At 39.0% G+C, this 24587-nt stretch overlaps 1 protein-coding gene across 1 annotated transcript in view; it reads right to left on the bottom strand.

Moving 5' to 3' along the window:
• GULP1 (GULP PTB domain containing engulfment adaptor 1) overlaps nucleotides 1-3391 on the bottom strand; it is a 111949-nt gene extending 108558 nt beyond the window's left edge. Inside the window, exons 1-2 of the mRNA XM_077830399.1 lie at nucleotides 3337-3391; nucleotides 2500-2561 (exon numbers count right to left, since the gene is read on the bottom strand). Coding sequence (XP_077686525.1) covers nucleotides 2500-2561; nucleotides 3337-3391 — 117 coding nt within the window. The remainder of the gene's footprint in view (nucleotides 1-2499; nucleotides 2562-3336) is intronic.
• Nucleotides 3392-24587: the final 21196 nt, after the last annotated feature.

Genomic DNA, 24587 nt, shown 5'->3' with positions numbered 1-24587 from the left:
GGCTGAGCCAGCACCAGCGGATACAGAAGTCACAGAGGTCACGGATTCCATGACCTCCGTGACAGACTCGCAGCCTCATTTATGATATATCAGCCAAACATTTTATACCAATGTGCTGCATTGATGGAAACCAGTTGCATGCTCTCAGCACTGGAGAAGTTACAAAGATATCCTGGTGAGTATGCTGCACAATCTGCCAATGCTCAAGGTAAGTAACAGAGAGACCCAATACAACTTAGATGATGTGAACACATACTAAATGGTAGATATACTAGAGAATGCATTCAGCCAAATAGATATCTGCTTGGAATGACTGACCTTTACAATAAGCCTGAAGATAGTCTTCCACTGAATATTATTTCCATTAACAATTGTTGATGCTGGACTGTTGTTTTTATGGGTATTACTGTGTCATCCACTGTTTCTTTGTTTCCTTCTGCATTTTGAAATACTTTCCAGAATACCTGTATCAACTCCTATCTATGAGATTCCTCTGCCTCTATACAGATTCAAGAAAGAAATCAGAGCTAGAGAAGAAAAATGAAGATGGAGGAGGTAACTTGGTCATGGACATTTATTTTATGAGATCAAAGTCCAGTTACGGTTTTGCTCTTGACACATGGATGAAACAATGATTCCACCAAATATCTATGACAGGAAGACTCAGACTCCTAGACTTTAAGGTCAGAGGGGACCATTGTGATCATCTAGTCTGACCTCCTGCAAATTGTAGGCTACAGAACCTCACCCACCCACTTCTGTAATGGACCCCTAACCTGTGGCTGAGTTACTGAAGTCCTCAGATCATGGTTTAAAGATTCAAGTTACAGAGAATTCACCATTTACACTGGTTTAAACCTGCAAGTGACCCATGCCCCATGCTGCAGAGGAAGGTGAAGAAACCCCAGAGTCTCTGCCAATCTGACCCAGGGAAAAATTCCTTCCCAAACTCAAATATGGCAATCAGTTAGACCCTGAGCAGGTAGGCAAGACCCATCAAGCAGATACTTGGGAAAGAATTATCTGTAGTAACTCAGAGCCCTTCCTATCTAGTGTCCCATCTCTAGCCATTGGGATTTTTGCTACTGGCAATAGCTGATGGGCCACATGCCATTGTAGGCAGTCCAATCATACGATCCTCTCCATAAACATATCAAGCTCAGTCTTGAAGTCAGTTAGGTTTTTATGTCCCCACTGCTCCCCTTGGAAGGCTGTTCCAGAACTTCACTCCTCTGATGGTTAGAAACCTTCGCCTAATTCGAGCCTAAACTTATTGATGGCCAGTTTATATCCATTTGTTCTTGTGTCCACATTGGTGCTTAACTTAAATAACTCCTCCTCCTTTACCCCTCTGATGTATTTATAGAGAGCACTTATATCTCCCCTCAGTTTTCTTTTGTTTAGACCAGCGGTTCTCAAACTGTGAGTTGGGACCCCAATGTGGGTCGTGACCCCATTTTAATGGGGTCGCCAGGGCCAGCATTAGACTTGCTGGGACCCAGGCTGAAGCTGAAGCCTGAGGTCCACCTCGGGCAGTGGGGCTCGGGCTGTGGCCCCTTCTCTTCCCACCCAAGGCAGTGGGGCCTGGTCTCTGCTCCCCTTCTGGGGGTCATGCAGTAACTTTGCTGTCAGAAGGGGGTCACGGTGCGATGAAGTTTGAGAACCCCTGGTTTAGACTGAACTAGCCAGACTCTTTGAGTTTCCTCTCAAAAGATAGGTTTTCCATTCCTTGGATCATCCTAGTAGCCCTTCTCTGCACCAGTGCCGTGTGTAATGGTACTAACACTTCCTGTCTCTACTGGAAATACCTTGCCTGATGCATCATAGGGCTGCATTTGCCTTTTTCATGGCCATATTACATTTATGGTTCATAGTCATCCTGTGATCAACCAGTACACCCAGGTCTTTTTCCTCTTCTGTTGCTTCCAACTGATAAGTCTCCAGCTTATAGCAAAAAATCTTGTTATCAGTCTGATGTGACAACCTTCAAAATTTGAAATCTTTGTAACAGTCTCTCATCACCTGCCTCTACAGGACAAATCAGAGGCCCAGCACACAATCAGAACAACAGGTGCTGGTCAGATGTATAGGGGATGAGGAAGGAATCCTCATCGTTAAGACCACGAGCTGGCTGAGGAACCTCTCTGATGAGCTGAAGTAGCTTGATACATTGACAGCACTCCTTGTGAGGAGAGGAAGAGAATCCATGCAGCAGTGAATCCACCAAACAGAACTGGGTGAAATTTTTTGCCTGAAAGTTTTTCCAGCAAACAAATAAAACTAAAAAGCAGATTTGGGAACATTGAAACATTTCACAAATTCGGGTTGATTTCGCTGAACTGTTTCAGTAAAAGAAAATCAAAAAAATTGAAGCATTTTGACATTTTCAAAATTAAATGTTTCAATTTTTCTATTCAAAATGACTTTTTATTTCAAAATTTCCTTTCATTTTATTTTTAAAAATTTAAACAAAGAGGAAATTAATTGACATTTTCTTACCTTTGCATTGTAGGGAATATAATGCTTGGATAAAGCCTCAGGAGTGTGCATCCATGTTTTGTCTACAAAAAAGCAAAACAAAAAAAATTGCACTAGATTAAATGCCTTATTGATTCTTATTGTAACTTTAAATGCATCAGTCATCCTAATTTTATTCAGATAAGTATATTTCTATCGCAGGTAATAATAAAGGGCCACATTACCACAGTATCTCAGCACCTCACAGACTTTAATAAATTTATCCCTGTGAGGTAACGCAGTACTATTTCCCCAATTTTACAGATTGAGAAATGAGGCACAGAGAGGCTAATGGCCAGATTTGTAAAGGTACTTAGTGTCTAAAGATGCAGATGGGCACCTACTTGGATTTTCAAAAGTACCAAGGTGCCTGACTCTCTGATGCCAAAAGATACCTATTTACATCATTAGGCACCTAAATACCTTTAAAACTCTGGCGCTAACAAACTTGTCCATAATCCCACAGAAAGTCTGTGGCAGATCAGGCACTTGAATCCAGGTTTCCCCAGTCCCAGGCTAGTACTCTACACTGGAGCATCCTTCCTCTCCAAAGTACTACCACTTTGTAGAATTGCTGTACCTTATCTCTAACCAAACAGAAAATAATCAGCAGAGTTGTTTGGTATTGGAGTTACAGCAGATACACAGTCATGTGAAAGAGCTTCCTTTTACAAGCATGAATGCAGATCCCCGCATGTCAATTTAAAATCACATACCTTGGCTGTACAAGGCTTCAGCTACTTCTAACTAATTATAATATGTCAAAATATTATGGGAATAGTATTAGAATAGTGATGACAAACTATGCTTAACACTGACCGCTAGGTAAAATTCTTGCTGGAAAATGAACGTCAAATTCGTCCCGTAACTCCATTATTTCAGGAGACAAGATAAGACCAGATAAGCGACATCAATCTAGATAAGAAACAAATTTGACTATCCAGAAAGGCTTTGTGACTTTTTAATGGTATATAATAACTTAACTTTTCATCCTGGGCATTTATGAGATTTTCCATTTTAATTACCTTTCACTGAACTTAAAATCAGATCTGGAGCCCTGATCTCTGGATTTCCTCCTCCTCCCTATAAAAGTGGTATTTCAATCCAAGGTGGTTTGCCCTTGTCTTTCTGATATTTTCTTCACCATGCAGATGTTCCAAACATTGACTGCATATTACCTTTATTCTGATGTATTATGTTGTATATCTAGAAGACTGTTTTTCTTAGATTTCTCTATTGTATTCATTTCTTCAAAAATCAATAAAAAACAATAAATCAAAAACAAAACTGTTATCTCCAATATTTCTACAGGGAAGGTTCCTGTAAAAAAATGATGTCTTAAACCATGTTAACAATTAGCTACAGAGTTTTAAAACTTTAATCTTTCACTGGATGGCCTAAATAAAATTGCATATTTTCCTTTAATGATCCATCTAAGAAATGTACACTATTGTCTTACTTTTCCTGCTGTGAATTTTATTATGCTTTGACAGCATGTGTTAACTGCTCAGTGAAACACATTTGCCTTTCCTTTTCTTTGTAATGACTATTTTAAAATGCCTATTTTATGTAAAACTAATCTGCTAAAGTTTCAGAAGAATAATTCTGAACACCAGAATTTTAGAAATCCACTTAAAACATGATGTAGAGGAGAAATTAAATGTTTGGCTTGGGGCCATTTTTTTCAAATAACTACATGGCATTCCTGATTTTTAAAAATTTGTGATGAATTACTTTACTCTCAGTGAGTAGCGCTTACTTATACATATGACTATTCTCATTTCAGTTAGCATGAGTTATGGTTGCAGAATCTGGAACCTCATTGAATGAACCACCACAAGAGTAGCATAAGGCAAAATTCTGCCCTTGAATAAGCACATGCAATTCCCTTTGCCTTCAGTGAGTTTTCACAGATATAACTAAATAATTAACTTTTTCTGTTGATAACACACAAGGATGAATAAAATCCAGCTCATTCTCTCTGAGTTGTGCTTGCTCTTGCAGTCTTAACAGGAGTAAAAGCAGTAAAACTTATTTTTTTAACTAAACAAAGAGCTATACCTCTGAATGTGCATAAGGAGCAGATCTGATTTGTAAGATATATATCTTTACACAAAAAGAAAAGGAGTACTAGTGGCACCTTAGAGACTAACCAATTTATTTGAGCATAAGCATAATGCATAGCTCACGAAAGCTTATGCTTCGTGGCTCACGAAAGCTTATGCTCAAATAAATTGGTTAGTCTCTAAGGTGCCACTAGTACTCCTTTTCTTTTTGCGAATACAGACTAACACGGCTGCTACTCTGAAACCTATTTTTACACAATCACTTTCATAACAAAATCACCACTCAATGGAAGGAGTGTGTATAAAAAAAAACTGAATCTGTCCTGTAGCATACAAAGCAGTATTCTTTGAAAGTGAAGCTCTTGCATGAAAGAACAAGATTTAGCTACTTGTTCCTTAAAGTGGTATAATTTAATATTTGATATTGTACAGTATCTATAAATGCGCTTTTGGCTATGGTTGAGGAGCACACAGCATATCAGGGAGGTAAGGCGGGGAGAGAGGAAGCGTATGCAACAGTGACCTTTCTGCTCCCCTGATCCTGGGTTTGCTGTGTGCTGGGCTAATCTCTCAGCATAATTTCTGAGCTGAAGACTGCTCTACATTAAATCAGCTGTCAATGGCCCTGATGTGATGTGTTGTTCTGGGATCACCAGGATGTAATGAAATTTTTTTAAATTAATAATCAATACAGTTGGAAAACAAAAAATAAAGGATGAAGCGTCATAACCAAGATTAATTTGGTTTTATATATTATATATTTTTTTAAAGAATCATAGTTTTAAAAATCAGTACACTATTTAGAGGGAGATAAGGGAAAAGTGGGTTTGCCAGGTAGCAGGAAGGTCCAAATTAAGAGAGAGAGGTCAGATGAGTGTGTCTATATTGTAATCACTTGGTGTAATTACAGCTCAGTCTGATACAGCTTTAATCTAGCTAGCTCAGGTACCGGAGCAGTGAAGCTGTGGCAGTTCATGCTCCAACGCAGGCTAGACAAACCCACCATGAGTAATTACTCATGGAGCTAGCCCACACCAAAGCTCACAATGCCAGAGCTTCACTGCTCTGGACTTGTAGCTAAATAGATTAAAACTAGCTCAGATATGTCATAATGAGCTGTAATCACACTCCACGATTACAGTACAGACAAGACATACTGAGAACTGGACTTCTCCCTGTTCTTTAAATGAGTGCAGTTCCAAAGCAGTGCACAATTACACAGGACAACCTACCTTGAAATGTGAATTTAAAATATTAATGAAAATGTTTTAATGGTTCTGCATTTCTTATGACTGTAAAATTTCCACTGACTTCAGTGGGATACCATCAGATGTCTACGTATATAAGAAGAACAGGAGTACTTGTGGCACCTTAGAAACTAACAAATTTATCTGAGCATAAGCTTTCGTGAGCTACAGCTCACTTCATCGGATGCATGCACTTTAACTCACCCATGTGGACACTGCAGGACACTAAAAGGTTCCTAGTTCGCATTACCGTAGTTCTCTTCAAACAGGACTATATTTACATGAGGTAGGAACCTTTTAGTTTGTGCTCGCACTGTCCACACAGGGGAGTGACAGCACAGCACTTTGGTGTAATACTCCTATTCACAACCCCATAGTCCAAACTGGGAGGCAGTGTAGACATGCCCTTAGTTAGCAAGTAGCAGCTCGTGAACACACAAGAGGGACATTGGAGCATTAGCTGTAAACCTTACACTAGCATTGGAATCCCATTAGCATGGGGCTGCTTGTGGCTGCAGGTTGACAGCACTGTTTGCATCATAAAGCAAGGCCATGCTTAGGCAAAATTCACATAAATGGTGAAGATATACTGAAAAGTCACAAGAAATATCTCCTAACCCAGGGGTGGGCAAACTTTTTGGCCCGAGGGCCACATCTGGGTATGGAAATTGTATGGAGGGCCATGAATGGTCATGAAATTGCGGGTTGGGGTACAGGAGGGGGTGAGGGCTCCAGCTGGGGGTGCAGGATCTGGGGTGGGGCTGAGCGGTTGGGGGCACCCTGTCTGCAGGTGCTGCCCCTGCAGCTCCCATTGGCCACGGTTCCCAGCCAATGGGAGCTGCAGGGGCGGCGTGCGGAGCCCCTTGGTTGCCCCTACGTGTAGGAGTCCGAGGGGGAACATGCTACTGCTTGTGGGAGCTGCGCAGAGTGGGGCAAGCCCTGGACCCCACTCCCCGGCGGGAGCTCAAGGCCCAATTAAAACGTCTGGAGGGCCAGATGTGGTCCCCGGGCCATAGTTTGCCCACCCCTGTCCTAACCCTTATTTTTCCCTTGCATGCTAAGTTCTGATTTGCTTTCTGGCACTGTCTTGCAGCATCTTTTTAAAATTTTGCTGTGATTTCATCTCATTTGAAGGCAACAGGAAAACAAGACCATTTTAGATATATAAAATCCAGAAAATGGCAGAGACATTGCATCAAAAAGCCACACTGAACATTATGAGAAAACAAAACAGGAATACTTAATTTAATATATGAATTCTTTCAAGAGTAAAATGCAGTTTGTTCTGCTCCCTCATTCCTTCCTTTTAAAATTAATTTTAACAGGGCTTCTTAATTTAGTACTTAATTATTCATTCTCAAATATAAAACAAAACAGAACTTTATAATGCAATCAACAAAAACAAACAGCTGATGATATATTAATTATTATTATTATTATTGTATCACTTATATAGCACCATCTGTGTGCTAATGCTTTACAGACATATAAAACAGTAAGGCCCCAGCACAGAAGAACTTGAAACCTAAATCAAGCTAGCAAACATACACATATAATATACTGAAAGACATTTTTAAAAAATGCTGTAGTGTACTAGGCTTGAGTTTACTGAACGGCTAAAGGCAATTTGAACTAATAAATTCATAGCTTTCAGTACCCCTGGTAGTATGAATGACTTCAGAGCAACATGCGGGCACAACACTGGGCATAACAGCCTTCTGTTTAAATGAAAAAGGAATTTGGTTACACACATTAGAGAGGAACTTGCATAATGAGGTAAGATAGAAGCCCATATATTTCTGACCACGATGAACTTCAGCCAAAGCCCATTAAAACATAAAAGTAAAATTCTACATTGAATATTTTGGGAGCGCGCAAAGACTGGGAAAAGGGAAATACTGGCTGTGTAGTGGATCCCACATATATTCTTCTGCTATAAGGCAGCAAAGAGGGAAAGGACAACTGAGTGGTATGTACTTGGGATTGGCAATACCCCAAGCCAACAGATTAAGTCTTCTTGAAAATGCTGCATAAAAACTTGCAATAGCAAGGCCTTTCTCCTAGAGTTTTATTGATAGCTAGACTGAATTAATGTCCTGCCATTACACAGATGCTCTGCGGCTGGGCAGGATTGGCTCCTTATGCCCTCTTCTCCTATACTGCACCAGCATTGTAAACAAGTTAAAGAAGTATGGGCTGGATGAATGAACTATAAGGTGGATAGAAAGCTGGCTAGATTGTTGGGCTCAACAAGTAGAGATCAATGGCTCCATGTCTAGTTGGTAGCCAGTATCAAGCAGAGTGCCCCATGGGTCGGTCCTGGGGCCGGTTTTGTTCAATATCTTAATTAATGATCTGGAGGATGGTGTGGACTGCACCCTCAGCAAGTTTGCAGATGACACTAAACTGGGAGGAGTGGTAGATACACTGGAGGGTAGGGATAGGATACAGAAGGACCTAGACAAATTAGAGGATTGGGCCAAAAGAAAACTGATGAGGTTCAACAAGGACAAGTGCAGAGTCCTGCACTTAGGATGGAAGAATCCCATGCACTGCTACAGACTAAGGACCGAGCGGCTAGGCAGCAGTTCTGCAGAAAAGGACCTAGGGGTTACAGTGGACGAGAAGCTGGATATGAGTCAATTGTTGCCAAGTAGGGTAACGGCATTTTCGGCTGTATAAGTAGGAGTATTGCTAGCAGATTTAGGGACGAGATCATTCCCCTCTATTCGGCACTGGTGAGGCCTCATCTGGAGTACTGTATCCAGTTTTGGGCCCCACACTAGAAGAAAGATGTGGAAAAATTGGAAAGAGTGAGTCCAGTGGAGGGCAACAAAAATGATTAGGGGGCTGAAGCACATGACTTATGAGGAGAGGCTGAGGGAACTAGGATTATTTAGTTGGCAGAAGAGAAGAATGAGGGAGGATTTGATAACTGCTATCATCTACCTGAAAGGGGGTTCCAAATAGGATGGATCTAGACTGTTCTCTGTGGTACCAGATGACAGAACAAGGAGCAATGGTCTCAAGTTGGAGTGGGGGAGGCTTAGGTTGGATATTAGGAAACACTCTTTTACTAGGAAGGTGGTGAAACACTGGAATGGGTTACCTAGGGAAGTGGTGGAATCTCCTTCCTTAGAGGTTTTTAAGATCAGGCTTGACAAAGCCCTGGCTTGGATGATTTAGTTGGGGATTGGTCCTGCTTTGAGCAGGGGGTTGGACTAGATGACTTCCTGAGTTCCCTTCCAACCCTGATATTCAATGATTCTATGAAAGGACTGACCCAATGTGAGTTGCATGGATAACATTCTGAAAATGTAAGGGATAGTAGGATTGTTCAAATGCGTTTTAGCTCAGTTCACGACGACATGTATCCCCCTCCAGAATGAACAATGATTCTGTCATGATCTGCATTGCCTAATGCGTGGTCGAAGTATCACGGTATATGGAAACAGGAAGAACCAATTAGAGGTGTTTTAGGGGCATACTGATTGTGGGAAACTTTACCATCAAAACCACTTATGCAGTAACTATGGGACAAATCCAGCAATCCTTACCATGGCAAAACACTCTTTGAAGTCAACAGGATTTGGGCCAATAAAATTTATTAAAACACAGTGTCTTTACTTGCACAGGAAGTTAGAAGATGGCCTTGACAACCTTTCATGTGAAATCTGCATGAGGGGGCACTGTTAAAGGTGTCAGTGGTTACTACTTCCAGTGCGGTGACCCCCACTCCAAACTGAATAGTACTACCATCTGTACCAGCTACACCGAGGGAGGAGAGGGATAGTTAGACTAATTTTTTCAATTAAAGACCAAAACAGTTTTGCATTATTACTTCGGTTGGGGATCAACACTTCCCTAGCACTAATGCCAGTATCTTAGTTCCCTAGCTGTTTATGCTACAGTTCACTCTGCTTAACTCTGCTCTCCCAGCACATCTCATAACGTTAGTCTTCTGAACAAAAGCAATCTCCACTGTGTCAATACCTCTGTATGAATGACAAGGAACAGGTATCAGGGTAGTCACTTCCACACTGTATACATTCTTTTTTGAATTTGGTTATCTATCTTCATATCAGTAAAGACAAACTTCACAATAGGACACACAAAAATGAACACCCTATTGGTTCATCTAATGATGTATCTTGCCTCCATTAGTAACTTATTGCAGAGAAAGGTGAGCTCCTGCAAATTGCACATCAGTTAATTACTCAATGCTGTATATTACATACATTTTTCTTCACCCCTACAGGCCAGGAGTTTATATCCTGGAGCATGAGATTTGATTACCATTGTCAGAACTTTCACTTACATACAGTAATTACAGTGTTATTAGTGGTCATACATGTATCCATTTTGCTATCACCCAACCACAGTGTGTGTCTCAATGACAGTAGGAGCAGAGAATTACAGATGCTGACTACAACCTAAGTATTTAATAAAAGCAATTTTTTAAAGTTACTAGGTTACTATGATTAAGCACACAATCAAAATTATGAACCAAATTCTGCTCTTAGGTATGCATACACAAGTCCCAGTTAAATATACGTGATACAAAAACTAAGTGTTGTGTTGCTGGAGTTTTTTTCCTTCGCCCTCAGTATCTCTCCTCCCCCAGTGATTCTTGGAGACAAGCATTCATTCTTTGTCAAGACACTGAAGTCTTATCTTCCTAGAACAGAATGAAGTTTGCAGAATGTAGAGCCTTTCAGTGTCCTTCCATCATGAGATTCAGGGCCTTATGAATGGCTTTCAATGGCTGCTTATTAAAATAACAAAATGTTATTAAGACAATGTTGAGTTTGCATAGTTACAAAATTACGAAAAGTCAGGAAATGTAAATGCTAGATTCGAACAGTGACATTATCACAACCTTATCTCATATACGGTGTGTTTTATGCCATACATTTTAGGACATAGATAATAATAAAGTGATCTACATATTTAAGCAGAAAAAAAGAACAGCAATAATAGATATGTAACACTGATCATGAATCCTCAGCTTTTGCATTTCTTCACTTTTTGTGACACTAACTATGCAGGTTTAATGATGTATTAACTTTTTTTTAACAAAAGGATTAGAATTGTTAAGCTAGTCAGTTTGTGCATCTTACTAGTTCTGCTGCTCCATAATTACTATGTTGTGGCTTAGCCAGAAGCCCTGAAAGGGGCAGCGTACGGCTATATTGCTCCAGGGGCAAGCCAGAGATGGTTGTGCGACTCAGAGTGGTCCCTCGTTCCTCCCAGGCTCCAGAGGGGAAAGTAATTTTTGCCAGCCCAACACATGGTGCAAAGTACTACTGTTTCCATTACAATTTAACTGCACTGGTTGGCACATTAGGTGAACAAAGTCAGAGAGGAAGCAGATGGAATCCAAGCTCTATCCATTCTTCATCCTTGACTACCCACTCCCCACCAACCTTTGCAAGAGGGCGAGTTAGAGGTTCTGTAGTGGCTGTTCTCACCACAGGACTGCAACTTGTGGTATAGTCAGCCTGCAAAGAGAAGTAAGAGAGTGTTTTACACCCCCTTGCTCCCCTGTGTAGGTGTGGAACACAGACCAACAATTCATTTTGTGGAAAATTTTGAAATTCAATGTTTTATTCCAATTTGCGATACATCTCCCCCCCCAAAAAAAAAATCAAAAAGTTTTGACCAGCTCTAAGTATATTTTACCACCCTTTCCTAAATCACAAATTATTAGAGGGAATTTGTGAGAGTGTTCCAAGGGGGAAAAAATCACTTCTGGAGAGAGATCAAACATGGAACATTTCAACCTGTTATAGGGTCACTGGCCCATTTAAAGGGGAGATGGGGTGGGGCCAGCCTGAGCTGGCCCATAATTAATTAGCCTGAGGCGTAGGACCACGGTTAGGCTGCAGAGATGCTCAGGATGAGTGGAAGAAGCTTTTTCTTTGTTGGGACTTTTGGTTGGACTCTTGTTACTCCCAGAAGGCATCATATTTTTTTGTGACTTGGCTGGAGGGTCAAGCCATATCTTCAGCAGTCTCCCATTACGGAGCCCTGAAGAAGATGGAAACTGAGGCAAAGGGCTCCAGAGCCAGCCAGGCCACGATGGAGCTGTTGGGATGCTGCCGCTCTATTACAAAGCCAAAAGTTCACATAGGACAAAAAGGGGTTACAGTATTAGAACATGTGTAACCTTAACTAAAGTGGTGGCTCCATTCAGTTGACTGTTGTGACCTCCACAATGGGTGACAGGAATCTTGCTGCCTGCATTATGTACAGGATATTCAGGCTGGGAAACGTACAGACTTTTTACAGTGTAAAAATTACAATCACAGCTGCTTACCTACATTCTTATGCTTAAACTGACCCTGAAGTTTCAAAAGAGAAATCTTTAGGTAAAAAGTTGACCTCAGTTAATTTTTCTCCCTTTTGGTACTCTAGCATGTTGCTAATTTTTTCTGAATTGCTGGATATTACTACAATGAAGTGACATTTTTGCACTAGTGAAATTTGAAGGGAAAAGTGTCCACCAAACTTTATTCTGGTATAAAGAATAACAACATTTATCTGATGTTATTAAATCACCTTAGGCTTATAGAACTGTTGGAAATATTCCAAAGTTAATGAACTCAAAGTCATCCAGTGATCACCACAATGATACAAAATTTGAGAATGGAGGATCCAAAAGGGGGGGAAATGGTCGAGATGACTATTAAAAAAGACCTAAATAAAAAACAAGACGATATGTTTGAGACAGTGTATGTATTTACAGATAGACATATAACATTTTTCCTGGCAGAGCATTTGTGTTTGACAGAAATATGGTGTAAGTTTAATCATATTGGATATTCTTGCTAATTTTCTAGCAGTTTCATAAGAGAATGAGCAAAATATGAAATAATCCTTATCACTCTTATCAGGGTATGACATTGTGAATACATCTCCAAAATTTAATTCAGCAAACAAGAAATGATTTTTCATGATAGCCGGCAATTCAGAAGATTAAGAAATATGCATTAGTATGAAAGTTAACCAACAATTATCAAAACTTGTCATTCCACCAAAAAAGTCACTGTAGACTTTTAACTGACTGATATTCAAATACATAACTGCCTATATGAAAGTTTTACACACATACGAAACCTCTATGTGCTAACACAAATGTTTAAGTGCCTGTCTACCTACATGAAGAATTACCCATTTTGTCCATATAACTGCAGGATTTGGGCACATGTGCATCTGTTGAAGCCACTTTTCTGTGGCCAGTTTTGAAAATTTGGCCCACAACGTCCAACTTACTATACAAATGGGTAATAACAAACACCAATTCTAAATGGACAATTCATTGGTTATAGAGCTCAAATTCTTCAGCTTGAAAGCCTTTATGTAAAATATCTGACCTTATGTACATTAAGCTGTTTAAATTGTCCTAAGGCTCTGAATCGCACAATGGAAAGAGACAAAGAGGCTCAACATTCTTCAAAAAAACTATTATGTTCTAGAAAGCTACAGCTTCAGCGCCTGGAGAGTAAATAATGAACCTATGTCTCGAGGGAGCTTCCTAAGCTTAGCAGAGGGGAAAATTGGTTATTTTATTCAGGTGAAAATCAGAGCTCTTTTTTTTGAGCTGCCTAAAATACTATGATAAGTAGGAACCTATAATATGATTATAATAAGAATGCTCTACAGATATTTTGGACAAATTAGCAAACAGAAAAATACCAAATTCGAAATACTAAAGGGCCAAACTACCCTCTCACACACAGAAAGGAGAGGAGAATATATTGCAAAATACTGTATGAGTTAGAACTTTCTCAGGTGCTGCCTAATGCTTCCTGCATGGTGAAAAATATGGGACCAAAGAGGAGCAGTACAACCGCATGAAGTTCGGAAATGAAATCCAACCAGAACCCTACAAACTCAAGAACATCCCTACCGAGAAACTTTCTCTGAATTTCTCGCTCATGGTTACTCTCAGAAACCATATTGATATATTGGCTCTCCCCCATATAGAATCATAGGGTTGGAAGAGACCTCAGGAGGTCATCTAGTCCAATCCCCTGCTCAAAGCAGGACCAACACTAATTAAATCATCCCAGTCAGGGCTTTGTCAAGCCGGGCCTTAAAAACCTCTAAGGATGGAGATTCCACCACCTCCCTAAGTAACACATTCCAGCGTTTCACCACCTTCTTAGTAAAATAGTGTTTCCTAATATCCATCCTAGACATCTCCCACTGCAACTTGAGACCATTGCTCCTTGTTCTGTCATCTGCCATCACTGAAAACAGCCTAGCTTCATCCTCTTTGGAACCCCCCTTCAGGTAGCTGAAGGCCGCTATCAAATCCTCCCTCACTCTCCTCTTCTGCAGACTAAACAAACCCAGTTACCTCAGCCTCCCCCCAAAAGTCATGAGCTCCAGCCCCCGAATCATTTTCGTTGCCCTCTGTTGGACTGTCTCCAATTTGTCCACATCCCTTCTGTAGTGGGAGGACCAAAACTGGACGCAATACTCCAGGTGTGGCCTCACTAGTGCCGAATAGAGGGGAATAATCACTTCCCGCGATCTGCTGGCAATGCTACTACTAATACAGCCCAATATACCGTTGCCTTCTTGGCAACAAGGACACGCTGCTGACTCATATCCAGCTTCTTGACCACTGTAACCCCCAGGTCCTTGTCTGCAGAACTGCTGCTTAGCCAGTCGGTCCCCAGCCTGTAGTGGTGCCTGGGATTCTTTCATCCTAAGTGCAGGACTCTACACTTGTCCTTGTTGAACCGCATCAGATTTCTTTTGGCCCAATCCTCCAATTTGTCTAGGTCTCTCTGGACCCTATCCCTACCCTCCAGCATATCTACGTCTCCCCACCCCCCCCGCTTAGTGTAATCTGCAAACTTTCTGAATTCTCTCTCATATTTTACATATTGGAAAGGAAACTGAGCAGCCAACTGAGAACAATATAATAGTTACAAAAGGCCCTGAAAAAATAATATGTGTTAGGTTACTGACCTGAAAGGGCCTCTCATTGAAATTCTGGTTTCACCTATCACTATATTTCAAACACTAGAAGGGCTATAACTGAAACCATCTGATAATCTTTCATGCAAAAATTCTAATATTGGAAGCAAGTTAAAGTATTAGAAGAAGAAGAAGTAAATGACCAATTTCTATATCAAAAGGCCAACAAAACTGGAGTAACAAAGGGCTATTTGGCATGCAATTCTGTACCTTTCACATGCTCCCAGTTTCTGTCTTGTAAGTATTGTTGTCTAGTGAAAAAAAAGCCAGGCATTTACATTATGTGTTAGCTTTTTGCTTTATTTTTGTTTAGGCCTGGTTTTCTAATGAAATAAAACCTTTTAGCCAGGTGATCATTATTTTTATGAAAAAAACACAGATCTTATTGAGTGACTATCTAAGAAAAAAATACCACAGCAACAAGAACACAATAAGAACAAAGATAATAACTTTTAAAATTTTGGAAAAACTCTAATGCATTCCACAAAGAGAGTTTTAAAGTTCACTGGCAGCTATATTGTCTCTGGTTTGTTTGTTTGTTTGTTTGCTTAATTTTCTTCAACTTTTCACAGGTTAGAATACAATAGAAAATATCCTTCCTTCTTTTTTATTGCTTATTTAAAAATTTGTGATAAATGAATTACATACATCTAAATAAGAAATATGAAACCAAAGGAAACTAGCAGTAGAAGAAATTGATTTTTACATGTTACCATTATTTATTTATATGCCATAGTTATTTCCTCCACTTTTATGGCTTCACTTGTTTCCTTCATGTCCAAAGGAAGAATAGGAAACACTAAACTTATGTTGTCTGTGAAATGTAGCATGAGATTATAATAATTCTGAAGATCATTTTATAGACAGTCCATTCAAGTGAAATTGTATTCTGTAACTTTTCCTTGAGGCATTCTCGTGATATTTCAAACTTTGTCCACTACATTTTGTCTGTCTATTTCCATAAATGACTGTCATAAAGAACCACGATGATTTGGTTTAGCTGTCAGTACAGATACAATTTCTCAAACTTTGCCATTTGTAATTACTGCAATGTAATTTAGTGTTGTGGGGGTCTTCCATGTTTCATGAATCAATCACTGGGCAGCAATCATAGCTTTTAAAAATGATGTTTTTCCACATGATGTTGGAGAAATCAGATTTTCCCACAGAACAGTAGTCTGGACATAGACCTGTGTACCCATATCTAAACTAAGGCTGACAACTGCGCATTTATTTTTGGATTAAATCTGGGCACTAGAGTATAACAAACTATGGGCCAAATTCAGTGCAGATCCATACCCTGAACAAGTCAGTCAGATTTCACAGCTTGTAATTCAATGCTGAATTTGGCCCAGAGTGAAAAAATGTGGCCTTAAATTTCCTACATTTCCAGCATGATTACCCTGTGCTTAAAAATGTCTCTTTCCATCTGACAAAAATAATACATTTTTCCTGTGTTTCTAATGCAGCATAAATCAACAAACTGTAGCTCCATTCTGTTAACTTTCCTATTTGTGCATCAGTATGATCACTCTCTACAGTAATATCTATAAATCTCAGGCTACAGAGCCAGCAAAAAAAGCAGACACCCTTTAAGATTTGGCCCCAAATACTGATAATTGTTCATTTAAAAGTTAATAATCTAATGCCTTCTGTTTGTCTGTTTGTTTATAATATGTTATATAGACATGCACACAGTGTGTGTATGTGTGTATATATGTTTAGACTCAGATCATCCCTTCAGTTATATACAGATGACTTGGATACCAATATTACTAATAAGGATCACCGATATGTAGTCACAACATTTATGATTGCCCTTACAATACGAAATCTCTTTCTTTAGTATAAAACATATTAAATTCCTAGAAGAGCTTACAACTAAGACTGAAGACAATAAAGACAAGACATACGGAAACTGAGATTAGGGAGAGTGTGATCTCTGCACATCTCTACTAATATAACTATTTACTGCTGCACTTGAGGAGATGAAGTTTTTCAATATAGTCACCTTGGTTGGTTGGGTATCACTATACAAAGCTAAATTAAAGGTGGTACATTGTAAGGATGGGACCAGGCGCAGAAAAATGGGTCAGAGGAATACATAGAGAAACATATATGTGTTATGTGTTTGACCTAAAGAAAATGTTCACATCTTTTGACAGTGAAGAAGCAGGAATTTTCACAGTGCTGTTTTTGAAAACATGTTGCAGAAAAAACAACTTTCCAACATCATTGACAATGACATCTCAGTTTTCCCCTTTAGTTGTCTTACTTAGTTTTGAATAAGATCCATGAAAACTCTATTAATATAAATTGGTATATAATTTGCATCTGTTGATTTTAAAAGTAGATAGTTTTCATTCTAATATTAATTTCTTTTTCATGGTTCGTAAATTATTTAATGTTTCTGCAAGTCAAATACAAAGAACATTGCTTCCATGAAATATAAAAATGGATAGGTAATCCAACTCTTGTTAAAGTCAGTGGAAAAGTTCCCACTGAGTTCTATGCTACTTTGTTCACAAGTATCAAAAGCATAAGTATCAAAATTTAATAATCATGATACTTGATGATCTTACATTTATCTTGCACTTTAACATAACAAATCAGGAAAAAGTATTCTTCTATGAAGCCTGTGTTCATATAATCTGGTCTCACCTGATACCCATATTATTTTCAATTACAACTTTTGTCTGCAGAGATTCTAATTCTTTATGATTGCCTGGGTGAATAAGTGCTTCCTGACTCAACCTGTTTGTTTTGTTAAATATTCACTTATGAATGCTTTCAGTTGTCACTGTTAAGCTGAAAGATGGGTGGGTTGATATTAGATATTTAATTTGAGATTTCAATTAATCAATTAAACCCTCACCTAATTTGATTACTGTTACAGGCAGTCCTTGTACTTTCAACACAACTGGTTCCTGAAAATTGCATCATAAGTCGAATGGTTGTAACTCAGAACTGCAATCACTGAGCGACGGAGTGTCGTAAAGTTGAAAACAACGGTTGTAAGTTGAATCACAATGTCAATTCAGAAACGTCATAAGTGCCGTTCATCTTAGGTAGAATGTCATAAAGTTGAGGACTGCCTGTATTTAACTAAACATATAAGGACCACATAAGACGTAAAATATGTTGTGGGCAGGGGGATGGGAGGGGACTATGTTCTGCACTGTAACCCTGAGCTTCAGAGGATTGGGAGCCACAGTGATTAAGTAAGGAAGTATCTGATCATAGGATAACCCAATAGCCAGGTGAACTACCAAGAAAACCAGCACAAAACATAGGAAGAACAGGCTACTTCTCATGGAGGGAGAGACCAAGTTGCAAACAGTATCAGCACCCAGCAGAGTAGAATAGGGGGAAGGTTATCTACAGGAAAAAACTCTTCCCATGGCTGTGGGGAAAAAGAACCATGTGGAAACTAATATAAAATGTGTGGAAATTGTTTATAAAAACAAATATGCTAAGGAAAATTAGGCAACACCAATAAACACAATGCATCTCCAGGAAAACATTTGATTAACTCTCTGAACAGAGAATAAATCTATGACTGCATATAGATGGGTCTGTGATCTTAGTGTCAATGAACTAAGTAGATGTATGCTCCACAAGGGCCACAGAGATACTGTTACTGCATTTTGTTAGATTCTATTATAAGACACCTTAAGCTTCAAAGTTTAATATAGATAGCTATGGCAAATACGAGGCCAACTTTTTTGTGGTGTAAATGGATGCATTCACATTGACTTCAATGGAGTTTCACTCATTTACACCAGCAGAGACTTTGGTCGATGGTCTTTTTCACTTAATAAGGGTTTTTAGAACAAAGATCTATTTGAATTATGTGAACATAAGCTCAGAAAATGCAGCTCTTATTGTTAATGTTTTCCTCATTATTAATACACAAATATCATTTTATGTTAAATGTTTCCACTCACATCAGACAAATTTGTTTGTATTTGCTTTAAAAGAAAAATCTATCTGTAAAACTCCGTCTAAAAATTAAAAGTATTAAAATAACCTAATGAAAAAAATGAATGAACTGAAAGATCTATAACTGGGAATTTATCTGTTAGAGACTATTTGGCAGTAGATACATACAGTTTTAGAAAGTCTCTTTTTCAACATAAAAACAAGATTAATTTTAGCCTTCAAAGCCCATGCCTTTAGAATGAACAAAGTTTCTGTAACACAGGGTGGTTTAATTCTATTAAAATGTGATTTTCCAAAACAGCTTCACCAGGAATAAAAGCCCAACCACTAGAAACAATAAACAGCAGCACAGAGACCTTCATGCCTCCCTTTAGCTGTTCTAACACCCTCTTGCATTCCCTCTGATCAGAAATCAGTAAAGGAAATAGCATGAGATTCAGTAGAGGCTCTCAGAGCCTCATACTACAGACAGAGGACTCTTTATAGGTACGTATCTGGAGTGACTTGATCCATACAATTTCCAGAAAGTCATTCCTTTCTAAATTAATTGGTCTAATACAACTACTCCGAAAGGATTTATTCTGTAATACTAGTATTTTTTAACCTTTACAAGTATTTATGCAGAATTGCTTTGGTCTCCCATACAATGAAAGCCAAACTATTTACCTTTTTTTCTGCTGAAAGCACGGTTCATGTTGAGAATCAGCCAATCAAATATGTTTTCTGTTTTGTGGCACTTCAACCTGAGAAGTAATGCACAAAAGGAAAGAATAAGGAGACAATTCTATAATAAAATGTCAAGTTAACAGATTATTTAAATATTATGTGACATTCAAAATGTTTTTAAAACTGAATTGGCCAACTTACATGTACATATATCTATAGGCATACGCCTGCCTTTATTATATATGAACATTGGTGTTTGTACACATTGATGGCTATTTGTAAATCTAAATACCTATCAAATTGCTCAGGTTGCATGTGCAGGTATAAGAAAGCAAATGCATGCTAGACAGATGTTCTATGTACACATACAGAGTGTAACTAAAGATCCTCTTCTACTAGACTCAAAAGGGAGACGTCGTTAGGATATAGATATTCAGGCCTGTCTGTAAAGGCCTATACTCTAAGAATTTAGGTGTATTCTTATCACTTGGCTAGTTCCAGAGGTATAAAAGAAAGAATCAAAACCACTGTCTGCCAGTGTAAGGGCCTTCTCTTACTGTGACAGTTTGTGGCGCTGTGCTTAGGCTCAGGCCTTTGGCTAAGCAGCAGAGGCAGCCATAAGCTGGGAAGCCAACGGTCACATCCTCACATTCCAAACTAGTCACATTGAAATAAAGTGCTATTGGGCTGTTAGGCACTATCAGGACAGGATTGTATTCCTATCACCTCCAGAGAAAGGGAAGTGCCTAGAAAATGTAAAAGGAAACTTAGTTTGATAGCATCCTGTCTGGCAAGAACTCACTTATCAATAGCTGGGATGTGAAATCCTCACTTCTGTATTGTCTTGTCATTATAGTTCCCACTTTGCTATTGTTTGTCTGTATAATCTCTGTCTGGTTCTGTGATTGTTCCTGTCTGCTGTATAATTAATTTTGCTGGGTGTAAACTAATTAAGGTGGTGGGATATAATTGGTTACATAATCATGTTACAATATGTTAGGATTGGTTAGTTAAATTTCAGGAAAATGATTGGTTAAGGTATAGCTAAGCAGAACTCAAGTCAGAGCTGGGAAGGAGGATACTAAGGAAGGAAACTGGAATCATGCTTGCTGGAAGTTCACCCCAATAAACATCGAATTGTTTGCACCTTTGGACTTCGGGTATTGTTGCTCTCTGTTCATGTGAGAAGGACCAGGGAAGTAAGTGGGTAACTAAAGGATCCTCTTCTACTAGACTCAAAAGGGAGACGTAAGTAGGGAAACTTATTTTTTTAAAGAAAGAGAATGGGGAATAGTTGCTTGTGAAAAAAAAAAATCAGGTGATTCAGGAAGGTATATCTTTGAATGTCCCAGGGAAACTGAATATGACAAGTATGGTAAATTCAGAATGGAGAGGGGTAACTCGTGGTGTTCCCCAAGGGTCAGTCCTAGGACCAATCCTATTCAACCTATTCATAAATGATCTGGAGAAAGGGGTAAACAGCGAGGTGGCAAAGTTTGCAGATGATACTAAACTGCTCAAGATAGTTAAGACCAAAGCAGGCTGTGAAGAACTTCAAAAAGATCTCACAAAACTAAGTGACTGGGCAACAAAATGGCAAATTAAATTTAATGTGGATAAATGTAAAGTAATGCACATTGGAAAAAATAATCCCAACTATACATACAATATGATGGGGGCTAATTTAGCTACAACTAATCAGGAGAAAGATCTTGGAGTCATTGTGGACAGTTCTCTGAAGACATCCACGCAGTGTGCAGCGGCAGTTAAAAAAGCAAATGGGATGCTAGGAATCATTAAAAAAGGGATAGAGAATAAGACGGAAAATATCTTCTTGTCCTTATATAAATCCATGGTATGCCCACATCTTGAATACTGTGTACAGATGTGGTTCCTTCATCTCAAAAAAGATATACTGGCATTAGAAAAGGTTCAGAAAAGGGCAACTAAAATTATTAGGGGTTTGGAATGGCTCCCATATTAGCAGAGATTAAAGAGGCTAGGACTTTTCAGCTTGGAAAAGAGGAGACTAAGGGGAGATATGATAGAGGTATATAAAATCTTGAGAGGTGTGGAGAATGTGAGTAAGGAAAAGTTATTTACTTGTTCCCATAATATAAGAACTAGGGGCCACCAAATGAAATTAATGGGTAGCAGGTTTAAAACAAATAAAAGGAAGTTCTTCTTCACTCAGCGCACAGTCAATCTGTGGAACTCCTTGTCTGAGGAGGTTGTGAAGGCTAGGACTATAACAGAGTTTAAAAGAGAACTGGATAAATTCATGGACGTTAAGTCCATTAATGGCAATTAGCCAGGATGCATAAGGAATGGTGTCCCTAACCTCTGTTTGTCAGAGGGAGGAGATGGGTGGCAGGAGAGAGATCACTAGATCATTACCTGTTAGGTTCACTTCCTCTAGGGCACCTGGCACTGGCCACTGTCTGTAGACAGGATACTGGGCTGGATGGACCTTTGGTCTGACCCAGTATGGCCATTCTTATGTTCTTATGACATTTTAATGATTATTGGAAAGCTCCCCTCACTGCGCTTTAATAGACACAAGTGGAAATGGATTAAATATATACTAAACAAAAAACATTAAGTCTACACAGACAGAAAAAGAAGTTTTAAAATGAATGCTGAATAGCTACTGTGAAAGTCAATAACAACATTCAGTAAGATATACCCAGAATTATATTGCCCTGTTTTGTGCCTTGAGACTGTCTTTTCAAGTTGTGCTCCCCAGAAAGTTTTTCCTTCAAACCATTGTCATCTGCTGATGACAGTGTTCCCACCATATCCCACCATACCTGTATCCTTTACCTACACCTAGATCCCAGACTGGAACAGATTTTTTATATATATAAAATCACATCCTCTGACACAAAATTCTTATCCTGATTTCAGACTCAAACCTTGATAATATCTTTAGAATTGTATTTTCTCTTTGCTAGCATTTTACAGACATGGAATCCTACGCTTAATTTGGAAATACCCCATTACTTCCCAGTGTAGGCAGGGAAATCTTCCTTTGGAGCCCCTTGTTTAAAACACTTTTTGTTTGGATTGTTAGTCGCCCATCCTCCCTTCCTCTGTCCAGATGCCCCAGCCAACATACTCCATCCACGGTATTTGAAAATGGCCTCCCTCTATCCTGCTTTTCCCATGGCATTTTGAGCTTGAGGAAGAATGAAAAAAAAAATTTGGATTTTCAAAGTGCTCATTGTTACCATAACTCTGCTCCCACTGAAATCAATGGGAATTTTACCATTGACTTTGATGGGAGCAATGTTAGGCCAACATTGAATACTTCAAATAGTATTGTTAAGATGGCCAAGGAAAATTAGTGTAAGCTTTTGAATGCAAATACGTGGATTACATTTTGCAAATTTTGTCTTGTTTTGCAAATAGCTATATATAGTTCTTAATACAGTAATTACATCCTTATTTCCATGGAAAGATTGTATGTCTTTTAGATTAAGGTATACAGGTAATTATACTTAAATCCTTTGTATTTTATTTTAAAATCACTACATATTTGATAGTTTTCATATCTGATTAACACTATGCAAATTATGGCATAATTACCACCTATTTACTCTATGATGAATTAGCCTGGGTTGCAAATAACTTACTATGCTCTCTAAGATGTATTTACCAGTACTTTTTAATGGAATTTTTTACTAAAACCTGTAAGGTAGTGGAGGAGAATATTAGGTAAGGGGTGGGGATGGGGGAGGTGGAGTTTTGTGTTTTCAAATCAGATCTTTTACAAAGGCAAGTCCACCTGTCACACTCGTCAAATCTACATGGCAATGAAACACAATTAATCGAATAATCTTAAAACAAAGTCATTATTTTTCTAAAATTACTGTCATTTCTGTCCTTGCATTGACAATTTCAATGTAAATTGAAAGCCGTTAACCCCAATATAAAATACTATTTTCACCACATATTGCTCATTTCTGTATATTAGGAAGACAGTGACACAGACACTATTCTATTTATCTCCTTATGTTAGAGACATATCGGCCATTTAAACACTGATATTAAATTATAGCAATTCCTAAAAGAACTTAACCAAAACAGTACAAACTTATTCCATTTATCAAGGAAAAAAACAATTAATGCCCTATTAAACTTAAACAGTAATACAATTACTTACCGTAAATCCTCACTATTTCATTCATCTTCAGAACTTTTGTACTTCTTGTATAACTGAAGAGTCATTACTGAATTATTTCATTTAATTTTACTGTTTTATATTTGTAATGCCCATGTACTAATACAGAAGTACAAATGTTAACTCATAATATTTTTCACAGGGTTTAGGATTAGTACCCTCTAAAGAATGTAATATACCAGTTTACGAAAGGACCACTAGATCAGCTGATTAAGGGCCTGATCCACTTCATATTAAGGTCATTGAAGTTTTGCCATTGACTTCAGTTACATTATCTGGCCCCAAAGCCCAGATTGACTATACCACAACTAAGATGGGGCAGAGTTTGTCTGGGGCTTACCCAGGAAGGACAGCTCTGCTTTATGGTGTGGGGGTGGGAGGAAGGAAGGAGGTCAGAAACTACTGTAAGAAAAGGTGCTCAGTGGTCAGCTTTGCAGCAATGACTCACCCCCACTCCCCCAGGAATGTGAGGTCCGAAGGGCCTGGGTGGGGCAAGTGTCTTTGTTTCACGCAGCGAGAAAGCCAGCACCCTCCCTCCCTCCCCTAATGGAGGTGATGGCAGGCTGGGTTAGGACCTGCTGTGGGCATTACGCTAGTTGCTCCTTTTAAAGTGGGGCTGGGAAGGAATTTTTCCCACATCACCTGAATTGGATTCGGTGGAGTGAGGTTTTTTCACCTTCCCCACAGTGGGTGTGAGGGAGGATCTTTTCTGGTGAGAAGAAAAGGTGGTAGGCCATATGTCGCAACTTATTTTGTAAGTTTGGCCAGATGTCCAGTGCAGGTACTCCAATGGGAAGGCAGCCAGTGACGAGATAAATGGCCTGATAAAGGACCTAAAAGGAGGTACTGGATAAAGAAACAGAACGGAGGAGGGGGTTGGGTACTCCTCTGACTGGTACGGCAGGGAGCCAACCCCTGCCCCATTCTCATAGCCCACCTTAACCGAGGGTGGTGGATGGTAAGGTCCAAGCC

This window comes from Eretmochelys imbricata, chromosome 11, assembly GCF_965152235.1.
Source record: "Eretmochelys imbricata isolate rEreImb1 chromosome 11, rEreImb1.hap1, whole genome shotgun sequence".
Classification (NCBI taxonomy): domain Eukaryota; kingdom Metazoa; phylum Chordata; order Testudines; family Cheloniidae; genus Eretmochelys; species Eretmochelys imbricata.
This window is presented reverse-complemented; position numbering and strand designations above follow the sequence as displayed.